We start from the raw sequence: 15,904 nt of genomic DNA on the forward strand, positions 1-15,904 counted from the left end.
ATCAGTGCAGCACCACAGGGCAGTGTTTATCCCAAGAGCTCCTGAGGTTCATGTTGGATTTTGTGACATTCAACACATCATGATAATAGACTGTCCTCCCCTAAAAAAATGACACTATAAGCAAGCAACTTATTACAACCCACAGTTACATTTTAATGTAAGGCAACCTTTAGCAGCTGTAATGATTATGATGAGAGCAAAGTAGAAAGTCAGGTGACATAAAATAAAGAGTGACAAATCCCACATTAAGAGGATGTCAGGGTGGATGCAAAGAATACAGGACTTTCACAGATTCCCGTTTCCCGTTTGTTTCTTTAATACATGACAGTTCCACAACCTTAATTAATACTAATTCTAACATTTTTATGTAATGGACTTGACAGCAGATCATAATGTAGGATGGACATTTCTCAGCAAAGAAAAAACATTTACATACAGTATCCTGTAACTGAAGATATAATGTGAAATTGTGTACATCTTTTAAAATACTTCTTCAATACTTTGGTTGGTAAAGAGTTTGTTTGGTTGGTGAAGAGCAAAAAATTTCTTAGGTGGGTGAGGTTCTGTTGGGGAAATCTGGACTCATTATCTCAGTATTTCTTAAATCCTGGCCACAGCCCTGCTCATCAGTATTTGAGAGCTTCATAAAAAGAGAAAGTCTCTCATATTCATTGCATTGTTTTCTAAATCCAGTCAGACTGCTCACTTCAGGTCTCTGACTTGCCATCTATATATAATCTGCTGGCTCCTATAGCTGCTGTTCACATCATAATCCTGCTTGTGCTATACTGCAGCACAGACAGAAGCAGTTCAACAAGAGTTCAGGAGGAGGCAAGAGTGTTTTTTTGGTTTCATAGTGTGATTTTACTCCGTAATCAATTTTTTATCATCAGTGGAAAGACTGGCTGCAGAGAAAGAACCCCGACATCTTAAGAGCCGTCTGTCCTGTGGGGAACAGACCCACCAGTTGTTACCAAACAGCCGAGAGTGTTACCACCGAGCAGAGTGTCACCCCACCCTGTGTGAGACAGTGTGTGGAGGGACAGACTCTGTGCGTGTCTGTATGTGTGTCTGTGCGAGTACACCTTTGTGTATCTGTGGCTGTGTGTGTGTACCCATACGATGAAAAAACACACTTCCTTATCTGTTGTCCATGTATGTGTGCATCTGTGAAGGGGTGAAGAGGTTTGTGTGTGTGTGTGTGTGTGTGTGTGTGTGTGTGTGTGTGTGTGTGTGTGTTTGTAGAAGAGAGAGAGAGAAAGGGAGAGAGAGAGAGAGAAAGAGAGAGGAGAAGCATGACCTACATTTGGCAAAGCTCATCGTATGAGCATGAAACTGCCTAACATCACCCCAGAGCTCCTCAGCACAGAGCCACACGATTGGCTGCTTTCAGCTCCAGCCTGACAACAGCACTGGCATCACCCAGGGGGAGGGGGAGGGGAGAGAGAGGCAGAGAGAGCGGAGGACATGGGGAGGAGGCACATACATTAAATCCAAAAGAGGAAAAGATGCAAATAGATGATTGGATAAAAAGAGAAATGAGAGGGAGTGTGTGAGAGTGAGGAAAAGGCTCCAATTAGAGACAATGATGCTTATGAAGGTATGCACTTGTATAACACATACTTTTGGGGACAAAAATGTGCTATACACAGTCACATTATGAAGACGTACTATCCATTTGGGGACAAATTTGGGGCTAGTCCCAACAAGATAAACTGATAAATTTTAGGGTTAAGTCTTTTTAGCCAGGCTAGCAGCTAGGCTCTAGGCATTAGAAGTCTAACGACCTGACCATCTGATGATCCACCACTTTGATCCAGATTTAAAAATATCTCAACAGCTACTTGATGGATTGCCATGGAATTTTATGGGCATTCATGGTTCTCAGAGGATGAATCTTAATGACTTTGACTTTGGTGATCCCCTGACTTTTCATCCAGTGCTGTAGCAGGTTTACATTTGAAATTTGGAGTGAATGACTTTTGTGAACCCTTTACTTTTCCTCTAGTGCCATCATCCGATGAAAATTTCAGCTTTGGTTCCTCACAAAGTACCTACAAAACTAATAACATTCCCATCTGCCTCATCTGTACGTCATGTTTAGTGTTAACTAGCAAATGTCAGCCAGCTACCCGGGGGTTAAAATGGGATTCAGCAGGTGGAGGAACCCTAAGATCTGGCCAGACTGACCAGTGAGCCCACTCACTGAAACATGAACATAGCACATTCTCATACACACCATGAATGACACTGATGTGGCAGCCACCAAGATTATGCCTAATGGCCAGTCCGACTATGGATAGGAACAGGACAAGAGTGTGTGTTGAGTGTAGGGGTGGGGCCATGAGGTAACAATACTTAATCTTGGTAGGTTAAGATAAAGGTTATATTTCAGTTTGTGTTAGGTTGACTGTTGGGGTAGGCATATTGTGGTTTAGGATAAGTTCCCAGGGAATAAATGTAAGTCAATGCAAGGTCCTTCTATGTGACAAAAATACTTTTCTCTGAGTGTGCACACGTACTGTATTTGCGTGTTTGCACATACATGCTGAATTTGGAGTCTTTGGTCATGTGGGCTGTCACAATAGAGTGGAGATTTGTAGCATGGCACCTCTAGAGCTGACAAAGACACACACTGGCACTGGCGCACGCACGCACACACACACACACCCTCCTCTGCCTCTGTGTCTCACTCTGTCGGTCTCTCTTTTCTCCCTCTCTCGCTCTCTTTCCCTGAGATCCCCAGGCACAAGGCATTATGGGAATCACTCTGGCACGGCTCTCGCTCTTCACAGCTTTAATCTTTAAGTTGTTTCCATAGAAACGACTACATTCACTCAGTTGATAACTGTTGGATGGCTTCTAAAGCTATAGAAGAATGCCCTCACCCAACATAAACCTCCCCCCACAATCCAACACCAGAGGAACGTCTTAGTCACTGTGGAGTCACTGATCCATTGATTAGAAATAATGAACAGACAGTATTGATGATGGCAGGCACATGGGACCAAAATAACTGCATCCAGTTGATTTTTTTTCCCCCCTGGAGTGAGAAGTATCTACTGATCACTACAGCCATAAGTTCTTAAATGGTGGATTTTAAGAAAAGTAGACAAAGGCATATCAATAATTCACTGATAGCTGAGTAATAGCTCCTTTGCACATAGGAGGCAAGGCAGGTAGGTGATGTGTTTAGTGAACTCACAGGCTGAGGTAGCAGCAGCAGACCTCCTCCTGTCGTCAGGTACAGCATGTTGGTGTTCCCTCAGTTGCCTCAGAAGCCCTTTCCCCTCCCTTCCCTTCTCTGCATCTCTCTCTCTCTCTTTCTCAATGTACTGTGTATCAGAGTCTCTCTCGAGCAGAGCTAACTGTAACATAATAATGTAAAAATATATGCTTTTAATTTGAAAGGCTGCATTCACAAATAAGGTCCACCCAAACACAACTAACAAACACAAACACACACACAGATGTGCAGGTACCTGTAAACACACACACCCATTCACACTACAACCAGCAGTAAGAGTCTTCCTCAACACACGCACAGCAGGAGATCACCCCCTCCCTGCATATGTGCCGGTTTCCATGGAGACACGCAGTTAAAAATAACATGGGCGATGGCTTGTCTTGTGCCATTCCACCAACATGGCTGAAGCATTTGCAAACACACACATGCACACACACACACGCCAACACACACACAAACACACACACACAAGCAGAATAACAGAATAATAAGCCTGTTTGACAAGCACACACATAGAAAACAATATGAAAACACACACTCACGCCACAATAATTATTGGCATGATAGTGGCATTTATTCCCACCCTCCTGCTGCTGGTCTATACAGGGATAATATCAGAAGTTATTTTTAGAGGGAAACAAAAACAAGATACCTGCTGTAGTGCTTAACTACTGTTACACTGCTGCATGTTGTTATATTAAAGCTGTATTTTTTTTCTCATTAGCAAACAGTTACCTAGTTACTCATCTAACAGATACAGAGCAACATTAGAATTCATGTCGTGTTTCTGGTGACCTGAGGAATGCAAGTCCGCTATTCACTCTCTTTTAGCTCTGTGAGGGAAATGTCTGGCTTCCTAGCCGCTACATTCTCCACTACGTGGAGTCGCTAACAGTGTCTATCTGCCATTTGGTGCTAGGCAAGTACTTTACAGTAGATTTAAGCGCTTTTTAAGCTGGAAACAGCTGCCTGCTGCACCTGAAAAACAGGTTTAGAAAGCTGTGAGTGACCCAAAGGAGTAGAGTCGGTCACAGTTCTGTATCTGTGATTGGTGATCAGTCAGGAGACAAGAGAACAAAATATATTACACCATCCAATTACGTCACAGTATTTCATTTGTCAGATTTTTCTTTGCTGAGAAATAGTTTTCTGTTTGTTTCCTTTTTTTCCAATTATGTTCTCTGCTCACTCACTCAGCCTCACTGAGTTTGTGTAAGGCAGGTATTATAGAATGATATTATAAGGGGCCATGCACCCCCAAAAAAGAAAAAGAAAAAAAACAAAAAAAAAGAAAAAGTGTTAAAGCTGCCATATAGAGTCCCAAACCCAGAAAAGCCTTCACGTCAGAGGATGCCAGAGGATGCCATTTATCTGATCTGTGGTCTGAAGCAGTTGTTAGTGTGGCTAGAAACAGAGAGAAGCAAAGGATTTGTTTGTTCTATTCCAGCCATCAGTGTTAGTCACTAAAATCCATACTAAGTAACTTATGCAAGCAGACGAATGTACAGTGTGTCACTTACCAGGCATAACATTTAATCCAAACCCAAAGACCCCCAATGACCCTTCTGTGTGTACATTCATAAATTCATGCTAATTTATCTTCTTGTCACCAAACTAATACACTATTCAATTCCTATGGACTAAAAAGAATAGAATATAAGCACTCTCCATATTTCCTTCCCTGATTACTGCCTCTTTAGGAACAATGCTGCAATATTGATGAGAACTGGGGAAATACAGAAGCCTCAAAAAGGTTGAGTGAGGAGAGGGGGTGCTACAACAACATGAGATAATGAAAGATTGAACTCCTGCTGCTTGAGGTGTAGGCACATGACATGACAGACATGGGGGCAGTATCATCTCTCTCATCTAACAAAAAGAAAGAAAATATTTCACAAAACTATTCTTCAACTATTCCTTTAAACCAATATGGAGAATAGCAGTCTAGCAATCTACTACATCTGTAGCACAGAAATTAACCAAGAAAATATTGTTCTAAGAAGAGTGACCTTATTTTCACTATTGAAATGTCTGCACAGTTGTACAGTATGTGCGCTTTGGCTGATTTATTTTTCAGTTGGATCATCCCTTGGGTAAATCTTTCAGTCTTAACATATAGAAACTATATGATAAGCATATGGCAGCACTTGCAAATCCACCCAGCATTTCACTGATGTAGCTTTCAGCCCCCCCCAACACACACACACACACACACACACACACACACACACAGTCTCGGACTGTGTAGTGCTCATGTTGTGCCACTGAGGGGCAGTACAGGAGCACTTTCTGTGGAGTCTGTTAATATTAGGTAAACAGTGTGTGCAGAGCCAGGAAATAATCCCTTGAACATTTAACCTGCTGTTATGTTGTTGATATTTTCTCTGGCTCGTCGGGCCTACTATGACGTGGTGGGTGCTATAAATAAAACTTTTGGCTTTATTGTCAGACACTGTGACTCACCTCTGCTAGCCCTTACAGACGGGCCTCAAACCATTAGTTAAAACATGAATGTTGCACAGGTCAGAGGGGCAGAACGGGGAGAGTGAGGAGGGGGAGGGAGGCTAACAATAGCGCAGGTGTGCAGCTGGGACAAGAGAAATGAGGAGAGGGAATGGGGGTAGTATGATTTATTCATTTTGTGAGGGAGGAGTATAGAGACAAACATATAGAGACAAATATAAAGACACACAGAAGGCTACAGAAATATAATAAATATAAATATTCATTTATCATCAACACTACTAGGAATTAAAGTGAAATATAAAGACAACTGAGAATGATCTCTACATAAAAGCAAGTCTGTAAAAGAGTGTTTTAAGTGATTTAAAAGATGATACTGATTAAGTGATTTGGCCTAAGCTCCTCAGGCAGGACAAGCCATTAGGGCCCTATCCAAGAGGCTCAGGTTAAGATACAGTTCATTTACAGTGGAAAGGTCTGTGATCTTGCCCTGATGCTTCATAGATCACTCAATACCACAACTGACAAACAACCCCAGGGATCCCCAGCCATTAAAGGCCTCCCAGCAGTCCTCTTTAGGAAACCTGTTGTAACTAACTAATAACTGAGGCAAACCACAAGAAACATCCATAAATTTAATATTCACAACCTCCTCTGTTTGTGCTGATGCTGACCACTGCTGATGAAGCGTGTGCAGACATGTGGTGGGTTCGCATGTGTGTTCAGATATTTTCGGCGTCTGTGTTTTTCCCAGCCACGGCGGGAGGCTGAAAGCTACTCGAGCACACTGCCAAGCACCACCAGCCCTACTCCAAAGTCAGTGAACTGCCAGAGCCCCAGATTACAGCAGATTACCAGGCAGGGTGCTCATATACTCTCTCTGTCTCTGTCTGTGCATGTGTGTGTGTGCGTCATGCTGTTTATTTTGCCACCACATGGGGATGTTGACTCCTCAGAAATCAGTGTAGACAAAGACTAACTTCCTTGAGGCGGACACGGAGTGATATTTAGATTTATTTGCTTTCAAATTATGGCCTAAAGTTTCAGATTTCCTCCTCATTTATGTAACATTTAAAAATTATTTGACTGTAAAAATTAACACTTTTACACCAGCACAAAATCAGGTGTTCTCCCACACATACACACTCTTAGATCATCACTCTTTGGTGGCAGCAATAGAAGGACTAGGCACGTGATACATATTCCCAGCATGGGGTGGATTAATACATTAATTCTTTGTGGCTGAACCCCCCACCCCCCCACTCTCTACATATTACTGCATCATAAAGAGATTACGGTCAGGGACAGGCCATGCCCAGGCGGGATCCTACCATCTGACACTGGTGGACGGGGGTGAATTGTAGAGACAACAGAGATGGGACAGGGAAGTGTTTCATTTTGTGATGAAGTGCAGGTGCATCACTCCTTGTGAGTGCGGTGTAGCTCTTAGCGGGGCCAAAGCGAAGCGTCCCCCATATCCTATGGACAAAGAAGATATATTTCTTTTCGTGTGACAGTGTTGGGTCAGCTGAAGAGAAGAGAGAGTGGGGACAGCAGGTGGGTGGGTGGTTGAGGAGGTGCAGGGGGGAGGGTCGGTGTCTGCAGATGTTGCAAGTCTGGATGCTGGACTTGCACAGGAATGTTTTAGAAAGGTCTGCAGGAGTAAATTATGTGCCGATACTGAGAGATAGATGACAAGGCGAAGGGGAGGAGCAACAGAGACAAAAAAAGAGGGGAAGAAGAGGAGAGAGTAGACAGCTGCTGACCATGGCTTTGGCTTGTCTCGGTTTAGGCTGTAGCCCTGTGCGATCCAAAGGTACGATCTCTAACTGCATCACTGTGTTCCTTAGAACTGGTTCCTATATTTTTAGATCCTGTTATCATTGTTTATACTGTTAAATTCCTTTTAGTTAAAACAGAAATGTGATCTTACAATATCAACCCACTGTCATCTACCAAAAAAAAACTGTTATTTTGTCTGCATTATGCTGTGCTAGACTTAATCACAACAGTCAGTGTACTTTCAATAAGATGCTATTTTAGCTAACTGATCATTGTTAAATCACACACTACACTGTTGTGGGCATTAAGTTTCATTATGAATTAAATTGTGGGTGTGTAATGAAAAGTGTTCAACCCAATCCCAAAGTTTCAAAAGATATCAAATATGTCAGGCTGAATTTTAGAAAACTTTGTAGAAAAGGATACACATAATGTGATATAACAGTGCATCCATAAAAACAAAGTCTTAAGATTGAATATTTTACTAATATTTCATTTCACAGTGTAAACATCTGAAGCTGAAATTAACAGCCAATTAATCTGTAAAAATATATGAACAATTTGTATTATGGATTAAGTGTTTTGTAATTTTTTAAGCCAAAATGGCAACAACTTACTAGCTAACTATCATACGTATAGCTTCAATGAAAAGTCAAGGTGATAAACAGGCATTAACCTCAAAGGTTTTGAAAGGCTTTAATAATGATGTGTTTTGTCGGCCACTGTATTCCACGTGTGATCAGCCAGTGGGGAGTTAATGTAAAACTAATATTCTTGAAAATGTTTTTGCAAAAGCCACAACAATTTATACACTGTGAAGAAAATATATATTACTGCTGTTGATGAGATGAGGGTGTGCATGATGTGACTGCTCAGCCATTGCAGATCCACTAACAGTGTGCAGTTTCTCTTCTGCAGAACTGGGCAGCCAGTGTTTCTTATATAACAGCTGTCTACTATGACAAGATTCTGCAGCTACTGCCATAGGGAGTGTGCTGCCTGACCCAGATACACCCTAATACATTCTCTCCTAATGACTTACATTCACTCACATCTGGACCAGAGAGAGAAAGAGAGACAGAGAGAGAGACACAAAATTATATAGCTGTACAAGAAAGAGCAATATTAAAGCAGTGACATGTGGAGATGTTTTTTTTTTTTACACTTTGTTGGCACAGCTCTTTTTTTTTACAATATAGTGTGTCCTCTGAGCATAACAAAAGACCCAGACCTGTTCACTAGCTTGCTGTGGTCTGGTCTGCTACTGACTCTCACACCATAGTTTTATTTTCTGTTTGCATGTTGTAAGCACAAAATTATGGAATCTTCTAGTTATTGTGAGGATTTATTCTATTTCAAATTCTCCATCTCCTTTCTATTTCCCATCTTATTCCCTAAAAGTTGGCGGAGCTCAGAAACTATAAATCCCACATCAATCAACACCAAAGGAAAAAAAACATCAACAACGTAATGAAAATTAGACCAATGAGCCACACGGCACTTTTACAGTTTAGCCAAAAACTCACCAACTGTACATCACACATTTCAAACCTTTGCATTGACATGGTTGTTAGTTCAGCCCAGTTGTTAGTTTAGCCCATCATCTCTAGATTTCACAGTGCTTAAGCAGAAAAATACTCAAAGGCCTGGTGAATGAATGATCAGTCAGACTGTTCTGTCAGTGACAGAGTGTTCTGTCTTATTTGTTGCAAATAAGCTATACTTATTTAGCACTTTGGGGAATCCAAAGTAAAAAAGCTGCAAAAAAGCAGCAGTTCAACACAACAAGTTTACACTTGTGGACTTAGACTAATGTGTCCTGAGTAGCATTTAAGCTACTTTTAAGTCCCTGGTTTGGTTTGATAAACTTCTGGTAAACCTGGGCAAAAGCTTCCCAAAAAAGACTGAATAGTGGGACTCCATGACAGTTTGAACACATGCAGTCTAATAATATCAGATGGCGTAACTGTTTACAATCATTTCAATGGCCACATTTGAAGGCAGAGTGCAAAGACAGCTGTCACTGAGAGCAATGTGATATGTAAATACATTTAAATAAGGGAAAAACAGCATAAATGTTCAGACTGTCTCTCCGTGAAGACACTCATAGTGTTGCACTCACTTGTTCACATTAAAAGTGATAGAAATAGCTGTGTAAAGAATGAAAAATTATAACTGAGAGAGATATTCAAACACTGTCTACTTTGTCATAGCCACACTTGGGCACAGATGTCAGACTGATGGTTTCTGAAAGTTAGAGAAATTGTTAACTAGTTCTTCTCTTTTGTTTGATCCACCCCTTAATCAAACATCTTTCAGCACAAAGTTCCTACACAGCTTAACGATTAACATTTGCACTGTTCCCTGTGTCATCTTTGGTCCTTGTGAATTGCTGCATTACTCTCATTTCTATGTTGCACTGCATTTATTTAGTTTTTTTTGCATTTTTTTTTTTTTACTGTACCTCCTCTCTTCTCGTGATGCAGCTGGCATACAAGTCCTGGTGATGACACTGCAAGTTGCTGACGCTGCACCTGCAGATTTCAGGATGAGGGGAGGCAGAGATGGAGGATTTACAGTGAGGAAGAGTGGGACAAAAAGACAGAAAAAAGCAAAAAATACAGAGTGTGCATTAGATGAGTGTGTACGCTGTGTGTACTCTGCTGTGTCTTAGCTGGTCCTGGATATTAGCGATGAGTAACTCCCAGCATAAACTTCATTACAGACAAATGCCAGTGAAGTAGCAGCAATATGAGCAAGACAGTAGAGGCAAGTGGGGATGAGAGAAACTCAAAACTGATTTTGATTTTGTTACATGTTACTGATCACTTTTTGAGGATAATTTTTTGGAAATTGTCCATGTTTTTTGAGGTCTTTTTGGGGCTCTGAGAGTTCCTGTCATGAGGGAGGCTGTCATACTGGACCAAGTGCTCAAGACAGAAACACTGATGCACCCTGTGTGGACCACACGTTTAATGTTTGATAGTAATTTTTACACGTTTGTTTAGTGAAGTTGTTTCTTCAACTTGGCAATAGACTTTAAAGCTACATCTGATGGAACTCTGCAGATGTTTTGTTTGCTATGTAGGTATTCTACAATATTCTTTTACTTCATAGGTACATGTTCATGTTCTCCTCACCTCTACTTGCTTATTGCTTGGATGTTTGAGCTTCAGTGTGCAGAATGATTTATGTGTGGATTTTGACACTCTAAATTCACTGGCTGAAGGGGATAATTTTCTCTCCTGAAAAACAAAACTTTTAAGTATAAAACTCATCTTTGCGTGAGCAGGTTAAAACAGCAGGGAATGTGCTGCTAACTAATGCAGTCTTAACAAAAGCATAATTTGATGATTATGATGAGAGGATGCGTAAAAGTACAAAGTAGGAGGAGACAGAAAGGACAATGAGAAGAAAGATCAGGGGAACCACTGGGCTGTCAGGGAGGAAAGGCACAGTAACAAATCTGCTGATATAACTGTGTCACAACAACTAGGTGAGCGCCTTCTACAGACTGTTCTCAAAGAAACACCTTTGTTCCAATGTTCTACTTCCTTCATCCTTCTTTTTCTCACTTTAATGACAGAAATTACCACTCACATCCAGGAACAATAAAATGGCAAGGCATGTTTTTTGTAGATTCTGCCGATCTGTCAGTTTAATGAGCAGATAATTACAACAACAGATCTCCCAGAATTTACTTTAATATCCCATCATTTCAGGTTTATCGAGAAAATCTTACAATTTCTGTCGCTGTTTTCTTTTCACTACAATTAAAACTATTTCATCTGTCAAGTGGGTTTGTAAAGTCTTTTGGTTATATTTAGAATTATCTGCATGAATGTTAAAGACATAAGATGCGATGTGCAAAACAAGAAAATAACTTCATCTGTGTGTGACAGCCTTAAGAGCAGAAAGCATAAAAATGAAATATTGTATTTATGGTGAATGAGCTGGCCCTCTGGCTCCTTTAACCTTGTAGTTTAAATTGTCCAAATGCTGCTGATGTGAGCCTGCTGATTTAATTGCAGGTGAATATGAGCCTTGATGAGCAATGAAAGGTTGCCTGGTTACTGATGTACAGTGTGGCTTTCAAGGGCACAATTGCATTTTGAATTTCGAGTTAAAAGAGGAGAAATAGGATTCATAATAAAAGCCAAAGGGGCTCTGAGAGCAGATAAGAGAGACGGATAATCACAGGACTCTCTCTTTGATAATCAACCGTTTTAATCTTTGGAAATGAAAGTTAGAGATTCTCAATTGTACATCATTCATGATAGTAGAGTTTATGTGTTATCTGATAATAATACATTTTGGCAGTAATGGCAATAAATATTGGGGACGATGAGAAATTTACAGTGGTCTCCTGTTGTATGCAGAGTTGCAGGGGTGAGGGTGGGTTTAACTGCCACCTGCTGGCAGGTCATGGCATTGTCTCATGTAAAAATGTACCACTAAGACTGAGGATTGTGGTATTGTTCACATCAGTGTCTAAAGTTACATATGAACTTGTGATATTATTTTCCTTTATTTTGTGTATTTTCCTGTGTTGCCTGGCTTGAAAGTGCAGCCTCTGCTAAGTTGTAAAACCTGGTCTGGATCTCAGCTTGTTGCAGTTTTCTTCCAGGGTTGTTTTCTCCCTGATGCTTGTGGAACAGGCACAGAGAGCTGGCATAGAAATGTCCTAACTTAAGAGTTATATCTTAAAGCAACAATGACATCTTTTTGTATTTTTTCTACTATACTATAATATTCATCTTTTTAAAAAAATGTGTCAAATGTGGTTTTAACGCCATTATAATCTAAGTCACGATGACACACTGTTTCTTCCTATGTGTTAATCAAACAAACAGACATTGAGTATAGCAAGGGGCAGGTAGTGTTCCAACACTTGACTGTTTGGATTCTGGGGCTAAAGGAAAAACATAAATTGAGTAATAATGTATTCTTGATTAGTCCCTGAAAGTAACAGACCACAGTACATATAGGATTAAATGAAAGCAGGAAGACTGGGGGTCAGGTTGGTCTAGTTAGTCCTGTGGCCATGGATCTATAAGGTTTAAAAAGTTCCTAGGTATCTATTGATGCAAGTTTTAATGCGCAAGATCTGGGTTCAGTTAAACACTCAAATAAAAGAAACGCAAACTATACTGTTCATATACACATAAGAAAACACTTTTCTTTAAATTAGATAATCACATTAACAAAAATCACCCACACAAACTACTATATGGTATATATAGAACCATACATATAAGTTCTGATCAAAACACTACATTAAAAAAAAAAACAGTAAAATAACAAAGAACAACTCTGTTTATGTGCAAAAGGGTTGTTATTACAGTATGTTAAAATGTCATTTTATGCCAGAGGCATCAAAGAGATTCCATTTAACATGTTCTGTCTGTCTCCTCTTTTAGCTGTGTCAAACCTGGACATAGAGAGCAAGCTGTCAGTTCACTACCAGGCTCCATGGCACCAGCAACACAACGTGTTTCATCCTTGCACCCGACCACCATGTCTGGAGGAGCTACACAGAAACGCTCAACTCAGTCTCAGAGCCCTGCACCGAGGTGAGAGAGGCTGATCCAGTCTGCAAAGCTGCATTGTACTGTGTACAAATTACATGGTTTCTGAGTTTTCATGTTTGCATTTCGGCTTCACAGACGAACAACAGCGCCAGCGGTCCACAAGTCGGGAGAGGAACAGGGTGACAATTTCTATCTCAGTGGCGCCCCCCATGCCCACCTTCCCCTCACCACACACCATCCGTCGGCAACAAAGGAGTCGCCTGGCACGAGCGGTAAGGTCAACGCACTGTACACGAGTGAAAATACAACTCACCAACTAATCAATTAATCAGGGGGCAATTATCCAGAAAAGGTTTTCTTTAAATATCACATATGACTGTAGCTCTTATCAAGCAGCTGACACTTGTAGGCCAATAAATTTTGGGCTCATGTGATTTACATGACGAGAGAGAGAGAGAGATAATCCTTTATTAGTCCCACAATGGGGAAATTTACACAAAATATGACAAAAACGTCACAATATAGTATGTCGTCCAAAATGTGATAAAAATGTCATAGACTCAGCTACATGGTAGAATTGCAAAAATCTCAAACATGTAAACAAAGCTAACTTTAAAATCACTAAACAACTGGACACTTGCATGTTGAATGAGATATGGGAAAGTGAGGAAGACACTACAGTCACATTCTGCAGAACATCAACTAACTACATTTCTATTCTTTCTATTCAAAATGTGATAATTTCTGTACTTTTTGACACCTTTTATTCTTATGAAATATGCGTTTCAATAAAGTGACACCATATCTCATTCTGATGTTGCCATGCAGCAAGAGAGAGCAGAGAGGGAGCGAGAGTTAGACTATCAACCCAGGAAGGTAAAACAGAAGTTTGTCTGTGTGTCTGTTAATGTCTAATATGTAAGCACCTGCTGCAAGATTTATGTATGTTAAATTCACCTGTGTGTATAGTTATCACTGTGTGTCTGGGATTTCATGTAACATTAGACTACAGTAGTATTCCAATCTAACCACTTTTTAAATTTTATTATGTGGTCATATTGATACCTTTAACTGGATATCAGTATACATTATAGGTATGTTCTGTTCCATTTACCTTTGTTTCTTTCTCTCTGAACCCTCTGAAGGAGAGGACCATAAGAGAGACAGAGATCCAGACCATACAGAGAAAAGTGAGAAAATTCACTAACACATGGTCATACAAATTTTAAAAATCTTCTCTTAACTGTGTTTGCACTCTGAACAATAATTGTATGTGCATGTTTTCCTGCTGCCACAGGAGAAGCCGGGGAGAGAAGCAGATATTCAGACGATCCAAAGAAAGGTAAGATGCTATACCGGACTTATTCAGACAAACATTTTAACTTAACTCTCTTGTGGTTATTAAAAGATATTGTCAATTAGGGCAACATTTGAAAAAATAGCATCAACACATGTAAAAACAAAAAAACAAAGTTTTAGGCTATTAAGGCACACAATAGGACAATGTGAGATTTAATAAGAACATTACAGAGAGTCAACTGGAAAAACATAACATTATTTGTCTCATTCATCCCTCACCATTTGACTTTTCTTTTATTTAAAATTAATCTTTTGGATTACTCATATCATGTCATCTGTTCTTTGTTTTCCTTTTGTTGTATTTTATGTTCATAGTTTGAGTGCTTTTACTCACTTCACCCTATTGAGGGTTGCATCTTCATCCCATGGAATAGAAAGGTATCAAACATTTGTGTTTTTTTGTTTTTTTTTACTTTTTGTTTATCCTCTAATTATTTTACTTGTTCAGGAGTTATTTATCTAAATAATTTCTTTGAGTTTGTCCAACTAAGTAACTTATGTACTGAAACGTGCATCAGTACCTACCATATATGTAATGCTGCTTCTGGCTTCTTCCAGGCTACCTCGACAGGGGAAGGTGAAGGTGGTGAGGTCTTGGGAGGCCACAGAGCCAAGGCCTCAGCCCCCAATACTTCCTCAACCCAGGATAAACAGACAAACTGGTCCAAGGAAAACGTCCCTCCATCAGATCAGAAGACAACTGCTGATTCTCACGCCATTTCCTCCTGCATAATCCCCATCAACGTCACAGGTAAGATAAAGAAGAAAACAGGAAAATTAAGAGAGAGCAAGGTTAGCCCTGGTGAGGATCAAACCAATCAAACTGTGACACATTTGTGATAACAACTGACTAAGCAATCAGGAGTTAAAACAGGCTGCCTGTATGAAAATCAGTAAGGCTAACCACTAGACCTGTGGGAATGAGCAGCAAGATGGAAGATTGTGAGAAATAAACAATATAGCGTGTATTGTTACCCTCTACTGTACTAAATAGTCTATATATCTGTATGTGGCTTATGGCCTCTGTGTTGTTATTGCAGGAGTTGGATTTGACAGGGAAGCAAGTGCCCGTTGCTCTCTAGTCCATTCCCAGTCAGTTCTTCAGAGGAGACGGAAGCTGAGGAGGAGGAAGACTATCACAGGAATACCCAAAAGAGTACATCAGGACATGGGTATGTTATAGAGCACACCTGCTCATCAATAGAAATTTTAGGGGTATTTTACTGTATGGGCCTTCATTTTGTAGCTTTTGCTCATATTTCCCTATATCCTCTAAAGAAAAAGGTTTGTACATGATATTTCAGACACACAACATGCTTTGTCTCTTTGCATTCAGACTCAGATGAATCACCCGTAGCAAGAGAGCGCACAGTGATCGTCCATGCCAACCCGCACCAACTCTCTCTCTGTCAGGAAGATCTCTCAATCAGTGGTCGCCTCCATCACACTCGTGACTCTGGCTGCCAGACAGATGATTTCCTTATAGCATGTACGTTTCTGAGAATTGACAAGTATATTTGGT

General features: G+C 40.3%; 1 protein-coding gene and 1 long non-coding RNA gene across 3 annotated transcripts in view; one reads left to right on the forward strand and one right to left on the reverse strand.

Moving 5' to 3' along the window:
• nhsb (Nance-Horan syndrome b (congenital cataracts and dental anomalies)) overlaps positions 1-15,904 on the forward strand; it is a 51,628-nt gene that overhangs the window by 27,250 nt on the left and 8,474 nt on the right. Inside the window, exons 2-9 of the mRNA XM_051074541.1 lie at positions 12,913-13,065; positions 13,159-13,295; positions 13,852-13,899; positions 14,169-14,213; positions 14,321-14,365; positions 14,941-15,133; positions 15,423-15,554; positions 15,719-15,871. Of these exons, the coding sequence (XP_050930498.1) occupies positions 12,913-13,065; positions 13,159-13,295; positions 13,852-13,899; positions 14,169-14,213; positions 14,321-14,365; positions 14,941-15,133; positions 15,423-15,554; positions 15,719-15,871 (906 nt within the window). The remainder of the gene's footprint in view (positions 1-12,912; positions 13,066-13,158; positions 13,296-13,851; positions 13,900-14,168; positions 14,214-14,320; positions 14,366-14,940; positions 15,134-15,422; positions 15,555-15,718; positions 15,872-15,904) is intronic.
• LOC108887948 (uncharacterized) overlaps positions 1-15,904 on the reverse strand; it is a 45,252-nt gene that overhangs the window by 19,861 nt on the left and 9,487 nt on the right. The window contains exons 2-4 of one of the 2 annotated variants that reach the window (XR_001961717.2): positions 14,908-15,107; positions 9,957-10,026; positions 5,865-7,189 (exon numbers count right to left, since the gene is read on the reverse strand). This is a non-coding gene — a long non-coding RNA (uncharacterized LOC108887948). Of the gene's footprint in view, positions 1-5,864; positions 7,190-9,956; positions 10,027-14,907; positions 15,108-15,904 lie in introns of those variants that run through there. The other variant, XR_007814314.1, reaches the window with a different exon arrangement.

The sequence above is a fragment of the Lates calcarifer genome, linkage group LG2, assembly GCF_001640805.2.
Source record: "Lates calcarifer isolate ASB-BC8 linkage group LG2, TLL_Latcal_v3, whole genome shotgun sequence".
Classification (NCBI taxonomy): domain Eukaryota; kingdom Metazoa; phylum Chordata; class Actinopteri; family Centropomidae; genus Lates; species Lates calcarifer.